General features: G+C 41.6%; 1 protein-coding gene across 1 annotated transcript in view; it reads left to right on the top strand.

The window, feature by feature from the left end:
- LRRIQ1 (leucine rich repeats and IQ motif containing 1) overlaps nt 1–3,493 on the top strand; it is a 109,435-nt gene extending 105,942 nt beyond the window's left edge. The window contains 1 exon segment of the mRNA XM_051621621.1: nt 3,354–3,493. Coding sequence (XP_051477581.1) covers nt 3,354–3,493 — 140 coding nt within the window.
- Nucleotides 3,494–18,333: the final 14,840 nt, after the last annotated feature.

Here is an 18,333-nt window from a genome sequence, read left to right as displayed (position 1 = left end):
TGTATGATAAATCAGTTAAGTCCAATATTTGCATTCCATTCCTGTATTTTCATTTTTCTTTCTGTTTCTTCTTGCAGCAAACTTTAGGAGTAAGAACTGCAATAATAATAAATCTCAAATTTGACTAATATATTCATTGTAAATGAGGTGTTTCTTATGACACAATTTTTCAATCATAATTAACACTTAAGCCATTAGCAATCTATGCGTATGATGTCTGAGAATTAGATATAACATGAATAGAAGTAAGTAAACTTCACGATGCTTATATGCTGATCTGACTCATACCTGTGTTTGAGAATGCTTCTTGAGAGAATAGGCTGTTGGATGTCCATACCAATTCTGGTTTTCATCACTTCAGGTAGATCGATAACTGGAAAAGCCATGCTGATAATAATACCCATCTCGTAGTACTACTACCAGATAGCAAAATTCTTTATCAGAAGAGTAAGCATAATTATGCCCATTTCAAAGATGGGAAGATGAGAAATACAAAGGGACTGATTTACAACTAACCTGTCTTGTTGATATTTCATTCTAAATTAGCCAATCATTCCTTACAATGGTTTTATTTTATTTGGCTGAAAGTGCCGAAACTTATGCGAAGGATGGAAATAAAGAATAGAGTCATCTGTGCTTTGATTCAGTTTGTCTTATTCACTACTGTACAGGAAAGTCAAACGCAGACCCTGAGAAATCTAACCAGCTTTTCAGGCTAGATAAAGAAAATAAGAGCTGTGACTGTCAGACTTTGGGACAGACTGATTTGTTAAACCAGCATTCGAGGGAGCGGTGTTTACACCTTTTGAGTATCTGGGACCTAGGGGTAAAACCTTCAGGCTGAAGAATTTACCCTGCTCTGTTACTAAAGGTCTACAAATCCTGAGCTCTGATTCTCACAGACATCTAAAACATTGTTTTGTCAGACAGCTTATTGCACTCAAGATTAGTACATTTTACTCACAAAATATTTGACTATGCTACCCTCTAAACAATGCATAAATCAGTTACAATTAAAAATAAAGTAAATTTGTGAACTTTTGACTTTGAAGTTTAGACAAGCACAATTAATGCTATGACCAATACAGCTGCTATTCTGCCAAAATAAAAGGATGTATTAGTAATTCATGAAGGCTTCTTATGACTTTCTTATAGCAAATTACAGCAAGTCTTTGGAGATCTTTTTATAGAATAAACATATACAATTCATAGTCATGGAAGGGCAATATAGCCATGCCAATGAATTATATATAGTTATAAGTGGAAAGCCATAAAACCTACATTTACAGATTTCTGGAGTCCATTATGAGAATGTTATTTAGCACTACAGACAGGTTCATAAACAATTGAAGCTGTTAGTCCAGAAATAATCCAGATTAGGCAATTAGGATGTGGCTGAACTCCTCTTTTGCTACATTGACTCTATCACTTTTAAGCTAATTTTCACATTTATTATTTGTGTTATTCTCCTGGAATTCATATTTATTCAGTTTTTAAAATCATTAACTTATTTATTTATTTATTTATTACTTTGTCAAAATACAGAATTAAATAACTGGTATGTCTGTTTTACTTTTATCATTGTTACAACCTTTAAGATGAGTGCATTAGGAAAGTCAGTCTCAAGCATAAATTGGCCCCAAACTTCTTTTCCAGTCTAAGTATGCAATAACTTTTTTCCTTTTTTTTTTTTAACAAAGAACATAGTACAGCCTTAATTATTTTTGGTTCTTGCAACTTCAGAAAACAGCTCTTTAAATTAAAGGATGTCATTAAAAAAAATATTTTTCCTATGTTAGATTTATTTTGAAGTTTCACTAATTAACCACTTAATTTACTAATTTGAGGGTTTCAACCTTCAGTGAATTCATTATGGTTCCCAGTCAAATTAATTCATGGAAGGTTTACAGCTGAATTAAATAACTTTGTTCTTTGCTCTTTAACAAAAGCCTTTCTTCACTAGAGATATCTGTTACCATTTGAGATGTTAAATAAAACAATCCAAAGACAAGGAAACTGGGAATCCTGTAAAGGCAAGACATTAATATTTTAAAATTTTATTAGTTTGACCTAGAGTAAGTTATATATTTTAAGGAAAACAACCCAATTGACTTCAACCGTAGAGCCACAGGAAAATTAGTGGAGATCATGTTAAAAATACTACAAAGCTCTTGATGGGAAAAAGAGAGAATTATTAAGTGAGATATATTTGCAATAATTTAAAACTTCATTAAAAAGGATTGGGTGGGAAAAGCTTCTAACATCTAGATCTAACAGACTACAGAAAACTATCCATGAGAAAACAAATAATTTCTTACTGTTTGGAATGTATTGCTATGGTACATCTATTAGTAGATAGATTTATATTCAGTCATAAGATTTAAGCTTTGTTTTAATTTTGGGGGAACTATCCATTGCGGGAAACTTAATTTTCCTGTTTAAAAGTACCAAAATTTAAAATATAACAAATATTTACTAAAAATATGTAGTTAGTAATCTTTTTCTTTGGTAGGTGGCAAAAACATGTTTGTAATTTTTTTATTTGATAAGATAGCATACTGATTTTATAGAGATTATATATATTAGATATAAAAACTGCTGTATTGTGAACATCGTATCGTTCTGTTGCAAAGTTTGAGTTATCTCCCACAGATGCTTTCTTCCTTATGAATGTCTAAGAAAGAGATTTCCACCTGTGAAGTGGTGGCTTGTGTAAAATAAAGATCCTGCTTTTGGTCAGGTCTGCTAGTTGTTTTTTTCAAATAATTGATGCACGTATTTTGTAGAAACTGTTGTCTAAATTACTCAAGCATCTCCGTTCATGACGGAGGAAGTGACTATTTAATGTATTTCTATTTGTGCTTAAACTTCCTGTGGCACCATTCAGCATCAGTTTAAGTATTTGTGGGCTTTAAAAAAAATTAAATCTTTCTGATTTGGTTGAATATAGTAAAACAATAACTTGTTGATTGGATATGTCTTCTGAACAAGTTCTCCAGCCACTTGAAGGATGAATGACATTAGCAGTTTCTGTGTTAAAAGCATTGCATATGTCTATATGTGTTTAAAAGAAGTTCAAACTGGGCAGATGGTGACACTTATAAAAAATGTAATTATTTTGTGTAGTAATTTTATTGTCTATTTTGATAGGGTATTTGTTTATTAAAAAGTGCTACCTTGTGAAAATACCCGTGTTACTTTTAAAACAGTGAGCCATTCATAATTATAAAATCTGTGTGTGCTCAAATTAGATTTAATAATGTCTAGTGTTATCTTAAAAAGACTATGATGCAGATAAATGTAGGGAGTTTGGGGGTTTTATTGTTAATTTCACACATCTGTTTATTGTTTAGAAAAGAATATGCCTACTCCAGCAAAATCGTGTTTGGGTCCATCTCATAAAGAACGGATATCATTTCGAGACCATCCAGTGCAGCTCAGCGGAGGATGGGGAGCAGGCAAAAAAAGGCAAAAGCTTTAAAATATTAGCTGAATGTTGGAGATAATTTAACTAGATGATTTAATCAAATAAAGAGAGCATGTGGAGAGCTGTTTCTTCTTAAGCCTCTGAACATAAGTTTTTGGATTCTCATTTATTACCAATATAAACAGTTTCGGTTAACTATATTTGACTTACTTTACTATATGTGGTTACAGTAGTTTGGAATTTATATTTTTTGTCAAAGTATTTTATTCCTGTCAGTAAGTTATAACAGTTTGTGTTTTCAATTGCTTACGTGCTCATGTGTTGTAGAATGCAGAACTGATTAACTCTGTAGGGATTGTTATATAGTCAACAAGTTTAGGCTTGCTTATAAGAACGGGTTGAGACTTGCAAATGTAATAATGTTTCATGCTCGTGTAATGTATGTCACAAATCAAAACACTAAATTCTCATTTTCTCACAAATAAAATACATGCTCGCAAACTGTGTTGTGAGCGTGCAATGCCATTCTTAGAGAAGTCTGTTTAGAAGATATTAGTGAAGCAGCAGTTCACAGCAACCTACAAATGTTGGGGATCCGCTTACCTTCTTTTTAGTAATATGGTAAGTTCTCCAGAGCCCTCATGCATTATCATCATAATATGATAGAACAACAAAAAATTATTTTACCAGATTCTCATTTTGTCCTGGGATAATGTAACGTTACATCTACATGCCACTGTTAACCCAACTTTATTTGCTTATGTAGCCAGACTCCTTTAGACCCACGTGTAAAAGTTTTGTGATGCAAAGAGATGTAGAGAAAGATAAGAAATACTGTTTTGGTTATTCATGGGTGTCTAGCTCATTACTTCTAGGGAATGCTTTGTGCATCAACATACAGGATGGAAAATATTCCTTGATTTCAAAGCCTAACATTATTTTAATGTTTTCCACTTTGAGGGTGGAAGTTGCTAATTGGATCTAGGGAAGTCTGTATTTGGGATTTCCTCATCTGGTTTTGTCCAGTATTGTGAAGCCTCAACCCCTACAGACTGGGAGAGAGGTGGAGAAGCTAATGGGGCTTGAAACTTCAGTCAATAAAGAACATGAATTATTATGTTGTGGCTCTTTTTAAAATGTACTTAAGTTACATATGACATTATTCTGTGAGGTGCTCTTTATGTTAACATGCACATATGACCACAGATTTAAAGCAGTTATCTCCATTTTTGTGAACTCTCACATTCATTTTTAAATTAAAAGATGGCTGATCTCATGGAAAACCTTCAGTAAATAACTTTGCTTGGTTGAATTACTGTGCTGTTTTTGTTATCATTTTACTTTTCAAAAGTCAGTACAGCCTCCTTCAGAAAAGATTTATTTACCTGTCTAAGGAATCTTGATCAGTTCTTGGCCTGACTGTAGAAATGCTGTGATTGTCAGCAGAGTATAAAATATCACTAAATTCATAAGTTAGCAAGTTAGTTTCTCAATGTATGTAATACGTGTTAAACTGAATTTCCAGATCTGGTATATAATGACTTTTAAATGTCACTCCAAAAGGCTCGAGCTTTTGAGGCTTCGTTTGTATCATCAGGGATATAATTTTTGTAGGAAAAACTTTGTTAGTTCAAAATGCTTGCAGTGTGGTCAGTAAGTAGATGCACTGCTGTTAACTGAAGATCAAGATGAAAACCACTTCTCGCTGATGATTCACTCTATTTGTCTAGAGTGTCCATAGTGTACTACACACCACTGCAGCTGTAAATAGGATATATTTGTATTTCAGATTTAATAAAGCTATTATATCTATATCATCTATATCTACCTCTATATCTAAAAAATATCTGTGGTGTAAAAGTCACCATACCTGCTTTCTTGCTTTCCAGGTGTTTTTGAATGAGAAATACCTCCAAGCCTAAAACAAAATGTTTTGGCAACATTTCGAAAGGCATTTTATTTTGCAAAGTAAAAAAATAGTAGATTTTACGTACAACTTAATAAATTACAAATTGGAGTCACAATATTCACTGACATGCCTTTTCAGGTTCATGATATGCTTAGTCTGCTAAATTAGTAAATAAATAAATAAATAAGATAAGATAAATTTGTATTTTAATGCCTAGGTTAATTAGTATGCCAAACAGAAATGAATTATGCCAAAATATGTTGCTGTTTTCATTATATACCATTGGGATTTGTAATAGGATAATGTCTTATTATTGTATCCAACACATTTTTTTAAGAATTGCAGTGTTGAATGTAGAGTATATCTGGTCAAATATGGATAAATGTGCAATGTGCTCTAACTAGCAGGCAGATCTTTGTTGTTTTCAGGAATAAGGTGACGCAACCCTTATCTGGGCAAATGCCTGCTATTCGTAGTCACACCTTATGTAAGGTCAGAGGTCACACAAATGCTACACATGGTGAAATATTTATGCCATGAATTTTTTGAGCCCTATTATGTGCAGCAGGAAGCTGTTTCATACTTTCTTTGTGTCTTTCTCAGATTTTCTTTTCCTTCTCTCTTTCTTCTTTTTAATTTTCTTTTCCTTTTTTCTCTACTTTTCTTTTTCCCCTCCACCTCCATCCCCAAATACAACAATTCCTATTCAGGAAAATAACTTATTCTTAAAAGTAGTTTTCTCTGGCAACCTGTTCTGACATCAGAGCAACTGTGAGTCACAGTAACAGCCCAGGAAAACCTGCGCCACAAACCCCCTAAACTGCATGTTTCCAGATGCACTACTGCCTTTGCAGTGCTCCAGATCTCTTTGTGGCTCTTCAGTATCATCTCCTCAGTACTTTTTTCTTGTAGATCCTTTAACATGAAGGAGGAGGGAGTTCTATGAATAAGTTCTTTAAAAAAATCTTTGGATGTATGAAGCTCTCATCATGGAAATGCAGAAAAGCTTTCACTCAAAATTAAGAATGAAACAACCAAGGTGCATTATACGCATTGATCCTCTGATGGGTGTCATTCACCAAATCAAATAGAAAAGCTTTCTATGAGCTGTCCTGAACAGATTCTTGGAGTTTCTTTTTCTGTGCAACTTGCATGAACATCTGTGCAGCAGTTCTTTAAACCCTCCACCATTTTCTCAGTGGCATTAGGAGCATCGTTACCTGCTGCAACAGAAAAAAATCCTTCCCAAAATACATATTCTGAATGAGTACAAGGCGTTAATGTTATGCACTTAACTCACATCCGAGTGACGAAACACCATGACCAGTGAGGAAATGTTTCTCACTGAATAAACTGCAGATGTTCCTACTTACATGTTTAGACACTCTTAAACCGTACTCACTGAAAAGCCTGTCGCTCAAATATGTTTATTCATAGAATCATAGAATGGCAGGTTAGAAGGGATCTCAAGAATCATCTGGTCCAACCTTTCCAAGTACTACTATAGTTTATATGAGGTGGCTCAGCACCCTCGCAAGCTGAGACCTTAAAAAACTGTCGAGTGTAGGGGAATCTACCACTTCCCTTGGGAAACTATTCCCGTGTTTGACTGTCCTCATGGTGAAAAATTTATCTCGTGTCCAGTCGGAATCTACCGAGGATCAACTTGTGCCCATTACTGTTTGTCTTTTCCATGTGACTTCTTGTAAATAGGGAGTCTCCATCTTCTTAGTAGCCACCCTTTAAGTACTGGAACATAGTAATGAAGTCAGCCTGAAACCTTCTTTTCTCAAGGCTGAACAAACCCAGTTTTCTCAGCCTCTCCTCATATGGCAGGTCCTTCAGTCCTCTGATCATCCTTGTGGCCCTTCTCTGGACCATCTCCAGCCTGTCTGCATACTTTTTATAGAGCAGAGACTAAAACTAAACACAGTACTCTTGGTGTGGTCTGACAATTGCCAAGTGGAGTGAGATGATGACTTCTTTATCTCTGCTGATGATGCGCTTTCTGATGCAGCCCAGCATCCTATTGGCTTTCTTTGCTGCTGCAGCACACTTATCACTCATGTTGAGCCTGTTATCCACCAAGGCCCCCAGGTCCCTTTCCACAGGGCTTCTCTCCAGCCAGGTGGATCCCAGTCTGAGCTGTGCTCCTGGGTTGTGTGTTCCCAGGTGCAAGATCTTACACTTCGCTCAGTTGAACTTCATAAGGTTTCTGTTAGCCCACTCCTTCAGTCTGTCCAGGTCATCCTGGCTGTCCCTTCTGGGGTGTCAACCTCTCCACTCATTTTGGTGTCATGAGCAAACTTTATCAGGGTACTCTTGATCCCAACATCCAGATCACTTTTGAAGCTGTTAAAAAGCATTGGACCAAATATCAATCTGTGGGGGACCCCACATGTAACCAGTTGCCAGTTTGAGAAGGAACTATTTACTATCACCCTCTGGGTGCGGTCCATCAGACAGTTCCCCACCCACCTCACAGACCACTTGTCAAAGCCGTAATTAGTCAGTTTCTTCTTTTAAAAGATCTGTAAACAGCAGGGAACTAACATATCTATAGGATATAGGTCTTGCTTTGGTGCAGGCTGAGTTGGTGTCACATTTTTACTTAGTAAATCTTTATAATTAATTATTAAAAAATCCTGTCATTCAAATATGTTCATTAAAGGAGTGTCTGCTGTATGTAATCTTTACACTTTTCAAAAACATGCCACAAGTGGCGTCAAAATCTGGCCGCAGATGCATAGGTGCAAAACTGCCACTTGATCTCCTCCTACAACTGTTGTACTCACTATGATCAATATACTGGTTCAATATCCCTCTGGTTTTAGTGTCATATCATCATGATAATAGTATATTTATGGAGCTACAGTCTTGCCTTCCTGAAGTTACTCCTATTAGCATTAATGGAAGCCAGGCTAATGTTCTGGGACACTGCAATATCTTAAATATGCTTTTCTGTAATGAGAAAAACACATATGAGAAGTAGCTATTGCCACATTGCCCCAAAAATGCAGGAAAGGAACTCAACCATATTTCAAAATATTGAGTAGCCTGATACCACAAGCTGTTTGTACTTAGCTGTACTGGCTGGGAAAAACAAAACAAAACAAAAATAAAAAAACCCTCACAAACAAACAACCTTATGCCAGCAAACTTTGTTGTTTTGTGTTTCTTTTCACAGTCGTAAGTGAAAAACAAATTAACTAATTTTATTTTTGTAAGACTTGTGAAAAGCATAGGAACTGTGACTTAGTCATCTGTGGAAAGCAGACAAATCACAGTCACTTCTAGTTTCATCACTGCATAAGGACTTAGAGAATGGAAATCTTGGCCCACAGTGAACTACTGCAGCACTTGTAAGAGCCTGTGTGCTATATATGTATGAAAGTGGAATGCCAACTGGTCATGGATCTAGCTCTGGTTAAGTAGGAATGGGACACCTCTTTCCTCTCAAAGAGGTAGAAAAAATGTGCCTGGAGTAGGGAAAGAGACGTAAGTCTGGCCTGCAAGTAACGATGTAAGTCAGCCTAAAGCAGCTGATGCGTCTTTTGGAGAACTGCTTCCCTGGGTTTCAAGGTAGATGGTGGACTGGAAAGTCCTAACCACATGTCCTTGGATCCATCCTCAAAGCACTTACTGGATGCCAAGTTGTGCTGAGGGTTTGTTAGTACTAAAATCCCTACTGGATAAACTTTAATGAGGTTCCACGACAGCTGATGTACAGGGACTGGATTTTCAAAGAGATTTTTACTAGAAATATTGTGTGGCCCACCTTACAGGGACTGGAAGTTAAAATGAATGATGTTTTGAACTACACTGCTACATCACAGAATCACAGAGTCATAGAATCATAAAATCATAGAATGTCTGGGGTTGGAAAGGACCTCTAAAGGTCATCTAGTCCAACCCCTCTACACTGCACAGCAGCTGGACAAATGGATTTGTCTTCATGAGCACAAATGGACTTCATTATTCTGGTGATACAGATGCTGACACATCAGTGTAGCAGATACCTAGCTACCTAGGACTAGTATTTGCTCCTCTCCTGGGCTTCACTTGAAGGATAGATAGATTGGTTTGGAATTAGTAACCTTTTCTCAGTTTCTTAGTTGATTTTTATATAGGTAAGGGGTTTTTTTTGCATCAGACACTAAAGAATCTCAAATACCCAGGTAGATGCAAAATTACCTCTGGCTAAAATGCCGTGGGTATCTCTTTAGCAATGAGCAGAGAAGAGCATTTTATGTTGGTAACAACCAACACCGATCTCACAGAGTTAAGATGTGATAAAAGAATGTTTGTTAATAGCTGAGGGTCGAGTTTTCTTTATTCCTACGCATTCATTTGTTGCATTTATCTTAGACAAAGAAACCAGAGGTTATCATATTAATTTTAATTTGGTTTTGTTTGTTTGTTTGGTTTGTTTCGCTTTGTTTTGTTTTTCTGCGAAGCTTTATTTCAAGCCTGAAGGCAAATAAGTGCCGCCAATTATCTGAGCCACAGCCCGAGGTGTCCTGAGGTGTCTGCTTAAGAGACTTTTTTAAGAGAGATCACTGTAGCGATATAGTTAAAATTCTAGTAAAGGGAAAATTCCTCTATTTCAAGTCAATTTAATTTTCTCTACTTATGAGCCACATTCTGAAAAGGAGGACTTAAAAAATAAAACTATTTTCCTACTACATTCTGGTCGTCGGATGAGAATGAGAGCTGTCCCTTCGAAAGTGCATGTTTTCTGCCACCGTCACCCTGTGTAGGAATTTCGAGAGGTTCTGCACTACAAGAACTCAAATCAGCCATAAGCTTGACTCTCATTTGCATAGTATGTTGTCGTTCGGGCGATTTACAGTTCGCCAGCATTTTTCCTTTAAACACCAATTCCCTTAATGTGCGAAAAGACGGCCTGAGGAGGGGAAAAAAAGTATTCAAAAAATAAAAGAAAGAAAAAAAAAAAAAAAAGACAAACAAAACACCAACAACAAAGCACGGCTGGGCGAGCGGCAGGAGAGGAGAACCCATCGACCTAGCAGCCCCAAGAAGTGGTAATTTCTGGCGGCTTTTTCTCTTTTTAGCAGTTTGTTCTTGGCTTGCGGGTTCTGTGAGCGCTACCGGCGGGGCGAGCGCGGGCGGTTCGTGCCGGCGGGGCCGGTGTGAGCCCGGGGGAGGGGGGCTCGGGGGGAATCACAGAGGGGACTTCCCTGTTTCTGCAATCCTGACTTGCATTCGTTTCCCATTTCACGAGCAACGGCTTCACTCTTCGTTGCAGGTTCAGCCCCGCTGATTTCTGTGCGACTTTGAGTAAAAGGCAATAGCAAAGAGCTGCGGTTTATGCAGCCCCGTTGTGTCGCTGCCGCTTTTCATTCGCTTTTAATTGCAGGTAATGTCTCGGGAGGTGGTTGCGCTGATGTAATGTGCAGTTTGGCCGTGTGCCAGCTCAAACCCAGATCCTCGACGAGGGTGGTGTGGGACGGATTTGTCCCTGGTCTAGGGGGAATGCCTTGGCTGCGGTGCCAAGTACTCCCGAGGACGACCCGCTTTCTCTGCGCGGGTACCGCAGCCCTGCAAGCAAGAAGTGAGGTAAAGCTTCAAGCTTACACCACCTCCACTTTACCTGGTTACATAGTAGAATGCCTCCTTGCCCCCAGCACAAATGCAGACACAAATAATGGGTCCTGTCCCCTTCCCACGGCCCATCGCTTGCCTGATACTTCCTAGAAACAGCTGCCGCACAGACAGGCTACGGAAAACTCACTCTCCGTGACATATGCCAGGTACGGGTTTTTGTCAGGAAAAAATGAAATATTCCGAAGCAATTTGTAATACAGTGGATTAATTTTGATTGCCCGGGGTAGAAACAAACAGAAGACTGTCTCTAACCATAGGCTGGGGGCTGACTTTATTTGCCAATATCAACATTTGTGTGGAAAGCTTAAAATATGTTGTTTTTCCAAGAGCTGAAGTTTTAAAAGGGAAGGAGGAGGAAGAGGCCCGTGGATTAAATACTAGCAGCCTATCGGTTAACCACTAAGTCCTTTTTTGTATTCATCTAGCCGTTTCTGGTAAGAAGGGCAGAGCTTCTAAAGACTCGCGGATAGATGCTCCTTAATGCACGCTAGCGTTTCGAAAGATATAGGCAGCTCTCAGCAAAGGACAAAATAAGGCTGACACTGTACAGAGCCGGGTGCTGAAAGACCGGAATAAAATTGCTCTGCGGCTTTCAGAATCGCTGAATCACACGATTTTAATCGGATCTAGCACACATCGCATTGAAATAAAAAGCAATGGTTCTTTCAAACGAGTTAGCCTTGAAAACCAGCAGTCCCTGTCAAAGTAGCTCAATGCATCCGTTTGTTAGTGCCTCCAACCTAAACAGGGATCTATTTCTTAGCCCCTGTCCCTTCTGTCTCACACCTTCCTTTAGCTTCGTGCTTAGAAACCAGAATGTCGACACATATTTCATGTCTTAGAAGAAATCAATTCATATGAGATGACAAGGCAGCCCCCCACACACGCTCCAGGCCCCTCGATACATTCAGAGCCTCCGGGTCGCTCCGGCAATGTAGCCCGTATATTTTCGGAACTGTCCCAATATTAATCAAACTGCCAGCAGGGAAGACCACGTAACTTGCAAAGGAGGGCTATTTTTTTGTTTGTTTGCTCGTTTGCAGAGGTGAGCTAATGCTCACGGCTCTGCAGGCAGCTCTCAGTCTGTTCGCGATGGCAGACCAGAAGGGGTCATTGGTAAAAATAATGATAATAATAAAAATCTGCTTGATTTAGTAACACTTCTACACTTAAAAACTCTTCTGCTCTTTTGGGGAAGCCCCCTCCTTGGAAATAATTTCCCTGGGAGCGGGGAAGAAGCAAATGTTCACCTATAATATACTGCGTAAGTTAATTTTTTCACTTTTGGATTTTTCTTCTTAAGGCTGCTGGTTATTTGATATGAATAACGTTACTTGTATTTTGCCTTGCGTGTGTCTCTATAATGTGTTGAGAAGCACGGCGGAGCGGGGGGAAGGATTTGGATTTCAAAGTGCAGATCCAGATGCTGGAGCGCAAGCCCGTTTCGGCTACCGCAGCCCCTCAGGTTTGTCCCCCCGTAATAGGAGGTGAGGGGGTGGGGGTGGTGGGTACAGACGCCTCCTCCTGCAGACGCCCCAGCTCTGGCTGGAGGCAGAGGAAGGCTGTGCCTGTCTTTATGATTATCCCGAGTGGAAAGTCGGATCCTACTCCTACACGAAGTGCGGAGCAAAAAACTCGGATCCGATAGGCATCTCTTCTTCCTGGCAGTGGCAAACTGCGCGGGGCTAGGAGTCCCACGGCCCAACTTTCAAATCCTTTCTAAACCTGATAAAGGGCTACAATTGCAGCCCGATAAAGCATAGATTAAATTCTTGTAGGATTTGTTTTTATAGCACATATGTAAGTAGGATTCATTATAATTTGAACTAGATCAAGATAAGAGATTAATGTTTTTATAGAGCATCTCTGCTGAGATTTCCTATGGGGCTAAGATTAAACCCACGCACTAAATATCTTCTCGTTCCATTTTGTGTTGAAAGAAAAGTTAGAAGGTTTAAGAAGAGTCATTACGTGTCGCAAGAAGGAAATTGTCGAGGTTCATCCAGCCCTGACAGCAATCCTGCTTTCCTAACGGGCGAAGAGGGACTGGGAAGCTTTCCCATTCGCCAGTTTCTTGTCTTCCCCCTAAATATGCCTTTGGGGCACATGAAATCTTCATTTTATCTGTGCAGGTGTTATACAGGAAACCTCCCAAACAGCGGAGGTGCTGTCAAAGCGCCAAACTGCAGGAACCGTGAAATGATTGCTGTCATTACGTTTGGCTGTTTTGTGGACAAAATCTGGGAGCGTCTGAACCTCGAGTCTGGCTGGGAAAGGCTCCAGGCTCGGGCCCAGCCTAATGAGAAGCGACACATCACTTTCCCCGTCCGCACTTCTAGAAGAAGACCGGAGCTCCACGGTCTCCTCCTCTGCCCATGCAGAGTTTACAGATTACCGAGTAGAAAATAGTCGATTTGCTCCTGCACTTTTGCTTATCTCTGAAACTACAGATCCCAGGCTTTTGGTAAAGTCACACAATGTCAATTGAACACTTCCACTCTGAGCGGAAAATCGGAAGGCTACCCACCTACAACAGCACCGATTTTTGTTTGTTTTCTTAGGTGAACAAAACCTGCCCTTTAGGAAAGAATTTCGTTAAATGGGGCTTGGCTCGGGAGTTTTTTGCTTTCTGTCTGCGGAGGTCCCGAGCATAACCGTTACTTTTAAAACATTAGGATACTGATGCTTAACGCACTTAAAACACTAGGATACTGATGCTTAACATACTAAAAAAACCAAAACAAAACAAAAACAAAACAAACCACAAAAAAAACCCAAAAAAACCAAAAACAAAACCAAAAAAAGTTCTAACAGTCCCCAAAACTCAACTTCTTTCAGTGTTCACTGAAATATATTGTAAATTATTTTTGCTGGCAGTGAGAATACTTCATATGAGTCTTCTAGCAAACAGGATGTCTGGAAAATTATACCTCAGCCAACCTAGATTTTGAATCTGCAATTTGCAATTTGCCACATTCCACTGGGAGGGAGATGTGGAGCAAGTCGTTGAGTGTCTTTTTACACCTTCTCTCGCCTCGGGTCGCTCTTTCCCAGGAGCTGGCGCTGGAGATCAGGGCTCTCCTCTCTCGGAGGGTTCTCTCTGCAGCCTAACTCCTGAACCGACCTAATGCAATAAAATTCCTGGATCTGAACGTGAAAGGAGCAACTAGGTTGCTCAACAAAGAAAACAGAAGGCTTGTGGAAATACTGAACCATTTGAGCACCTGTTTTTCGAGACAGCCAGTTTTCTTCACGTTTCATGGACCCTTGCGGCTGCTGGGGTACTCGATCTTATTCAAGGACAGGCACCACTGTCCTTCTCCCCGTGCTGCCAGCCCTCAGCTGCGGGAACACCCAACTCTCATCTTCACAGCATCCCCTTCCTTTTTCCCGGATAATTGGAGTGTGTGTATATGGAAGGAAGCGAGCATTACCTCCAAATTCGTTTAGCCTAATCCCAGGTAGCGTTGATTTCTTCCCATTCAGTGGTTAAATATATTTCGTATTGTAACTTTTCTGGAGGAAAGATTAAGAGTTGGTGTAAAACAGATTAAAAACATGCAAGTATCTTGTCTGACATCCATCGTTAAAAATCCAATATTAGAAATTGGGAGGAGGGGGGATGGGGATTCCTGCGCATTTGGAAGGGAGACCCTCGCCCGTCCTGATGCCGTTCTCACTTTATTTAAACAAACGCAAGGATGTAAGAACTGTTGAGGAGATCTCTCAACAGGCAGTAGCACCGTTTCGGCTGGAAACTACCATCCAGGACAGCAGCTGCATCATCGGCTGGGCACGCAGTAGCCTCTGCCCTGCCCAGTGCGTGTTGTCTCGGGCCGTGCGGGTCCAGCACCACACTTTCACATTTTTTTTCCCTGAAACCGTTCACTTTTAGGCAGCGAAACGCTTGCAATTGATACGGGAGCCTCATTCCTACCCTCGGGTCTGTAACTCCTGATCTCAGGAGTGGGAGAAATGCGAGGGCGGAGGGAGAAAGTCAACGCGCCTTCCCCGCAGGACAGCCCCGTGGGTGCCGAGGCGGGGAAGCCTCCCGCGGTCTGCGCGCCCGGCTTATCTCAGGGGACAGGCTTCCCCCGAGGAGCTCCTATGAGCTGCAGGGGCCAGCTCCTTCACACCACCTCTGGCCACGAAACGTCTCTCCATCACACATAACACCCTTTCACAGAAGGTTTAGGAGATACTCCATCTCTGGAAACACAGAGGCACATCTGCACGCAGCTCTTAATAACTGGGCTGCCTGGCGGAGGGAATCAGTCCCTGAAGAAAGATGCTTTTCAAAGCTGTCTCACCTCAGAACAGGGTTTTATTTATTTTTTTTCCTCTTTGCCGCCTTCTCTCCCGAGATCTGTCCAACTCCTTTTAAATGGTTTTAGCCCGCTGAAGTCAGCTTTCAGTTTTCAAGCTTTTAAGGAGAACGAATGCCATACGTGGCGCAAATTCTCCCCTAGGTTTCATCTCTCCTTCCCTTTGAAGTCAGCTGGGTTGCAGAGAGGTAAATAAGAGCAGAATTTGGCCCCTGGAGCTAACAGTGATGTGGAACCACTCTGAGTTTTATTTATTTAATTCTTTTCCCAAGGAGGAGGGATGGAGATAAGATCCGGTTATAATTTGTGTCGTTCTCTATTCTTAATACTCAGATGTTGTAAGCGCACATATAAATCACGGCTCTAATCTCGCGGGGGAGAGCTTTGTAAAGCGAGTGGAGTCACCACTGGGGTGCAGATGCTGCGGGAAGGACCTTTTTTTATCAGCGGAACACAGAGAACGCTGCAGCCTATCCCCAGTCTGGTCCCAGCCTAGGCCGGCGCTTCCACAGCCCCGCGGGTCAGCAGCTGCCATCGGGGCGGACCGGGAGGGAAGAAAAGAAGGAGAGAGAGAGGGCGGAGAGGGAAGAAGGGAGGAAGGGAAGCTGCGGAGCTGCCGGGGTGCGGGCGGGGAGCGAGCGCCACCCGTGCTTCCCACAACCTCTCTGGAGAAAGTCCTGAGTCCTGATGCTGCTGCAAGCTGCCTTCTCTCTCTCTCTCTTTTTTTTTTTTTTTTTTTTTTTTTTTTTAACAGGCACATGAGATGCTCCTTGTCCTCGGCTCCCCTGGAGTTTACTAGCTGCCTTTAAAGGGGGACATTTATTGGGATAAAAGTGGATTGCAGGCTGCAACAACGCTGCATGTGTCTTTCATTTAAAAGACACCGAGAGCTCTTTTTTTTTTTTTTTTTTCTTCCCTCCCCCAAGGCATTTAGTGCTTTTAAGGCACAGTTATAAACAAGCGGCCGAACGCCAGCACACGGAGATGCGGGCGGTGGGGGGCAGGGACACGATCTATTTCCCTCAGTCTGGAGCAGGCTTTGCTCCAAAGGATGCAAAGAGGAAAGGTGCCTCTTCTTCATGAAAAAATATCAAGGAGGGGAAGTGCCCCTGGAGCGGTTCCCGGGGCCGGGTCCTGCCCCTGGCCCTGGCGAAGCAGCGGGCTGACCCCCTTGTAGCACCTGGCCGCGCACCGCGGGCACCGCTCCGCCTCTGTGCTCCTTCCCCTTTTCCCGGTAGCCTAAGGGATCGCTTCCACTTCTCCGTTCCCAGGGGCTGGCAAAGCAGCCCCCCTGTCCCCGAAAACACAGCAACGAACCCCAAGTCCCCGGGCACCACCTCTGCGCTCTCCCTCGTCGGGGCCGCGCATAGCTGGGAAGGTGGCGGGGGAGACCGGCGGGACAGCCTTCCGGGCTCCGCAGCCGCAGGCCGGTGTCGGAGGGACGTAAAGCTGGAAAATGGGGCGGAGATGCCGAGGTGACATCCTGGCTCTGTGGCACGGCAGGACAGGGCAGGTTGTGCGTGTACGGGGTGATGCCCTCGGTTACTCGACTATAGCTGAAACGAGCATCCCCTGCTTAGCTACCTCTTTCTCCGACAAAATATTAAACTGAAGGAGGAGGGGATCAGTTCGCCGGGAAATACGCTGGACCTGAACTGGCGGTCTCATCACCTTTGGCTGGGTTCACAAGAAAGGTCTCTACGGAGCTCAGCAGTCCCGGCTGGCCGCTACCGCACCCATACCTCAACCTCTCATTAAAGCTTCACTTCTCCCATTAACGCTTCACTTCTTCTCCACTCACATGGGGGAAGGGCCCATTGAACTAATTCGTAAAACAGCCTTAACAGAACAGACAAACTCGGGCCCAAGATGCTGCAATGCTGATCTGAAATGATTGTAGACTTGGTTTTACTTTACTCTGAAGAGTACTCCTTTCATCGGGAAGCAGGCAGCAGCTCCTTTCCATAATTTGGGCCTTTTCTTAATAGCTCCCCAAATCTCTCTTGCCTTTGTTTTAAAGACTGTCTATGTGCGAAAGGACCAAGGAGTTCAACACTTCAAAGCTCACGCTTTGGGTGAAAACCTCTTGCTTTTTCAATATCCATAGGAATGCGTGCGTATATGGCTTGTTTCTTTTTATTACCTAAGATTCTGTTTCAATACTTTCCCTTAGAAACTGGGGTTTTTTTTGTTTGTCTGGGGTTTTTTTTGTTAGTTTTTTGTGTTTGTTGTTTTTTTTTTTCAAGTCGGTAGCTGTAATATTTCAGGAGATTTAAAATAAAGGACCCCTTTTAAACCACTTTGCACATGCACATACAGAGGCAGACTGAAGGTCTGTCTGATAGCAGTCAAATTCTCTTTCAGGCCGGTTTCTGTTGTGAGAGATTTCTAGTTTTAAGTTCCTCTGTTTTCTGTTCCCACTACACAAACAACGGCCTATAATATTTCTTTAACTCTCTTTAGCTCTAGGACCAAACTTCAGAGCTGTTTAATAAAGAAGGAACAGCGGTTCTAAATTTTACAGCTTCAGAGAACAGGACTGCAACCACCAAGGTATCCGTCAAATTGATTAAAGAAGATCCTGTACTAGAGGGTATGTGCCCCTGAAATTACCTCGCTCTAAACCTCTCGGGGATCTGGGGGGAAAGAGAGGGAAGCAAGGGATAATTCTCTTCCCAGGATCCCTGGAGAAATGTATGTTGCAGAGGGGAAATGTCATTTTCATGTGTCCCCCCTTCCTCTCTGTCTCCCCTCACCCTCCTCGCATGCCTGTGTGTATGTGTCTGTCTGTCGAAAATGGGCCTGGAACTCCCTCCTGTGTTGGGATTAGGTCTTTGGGGACCTGGGGTGGAGTTACGCTGCTTGCCTATTTTCATATTCATTAGAAATGGGAGGTTGCATAAGGAGCCCTGCTGAGCTTCAAGATATAAAAGCAACTTCGGGTTCCCCCTTTCAAGACAAGACAAATCAAAGGCTCAGAGGCAAAACAGCTCCCTGAGCTCTGAACGTCTTTCCCTCCCTCCTTCCTTCCCTCCCATCCACTC

Source organism: Apus apus, chromosome 1 (assembly GCF_020740795.1).
Source record: "Apus apus isolate bApuApu2 chromosome 1, bApuApu2.pri.cur, whole genome shotgun sequence".
NCBI classification, from domain to species: Eukaryota; Metazoa; Chordata; class Aves; order Apodiformes; family Apodidae; genus Apus; species Apus apus.
This window is presented reverse-complemented; position numbering and strand designations above follow the sequence as displayed.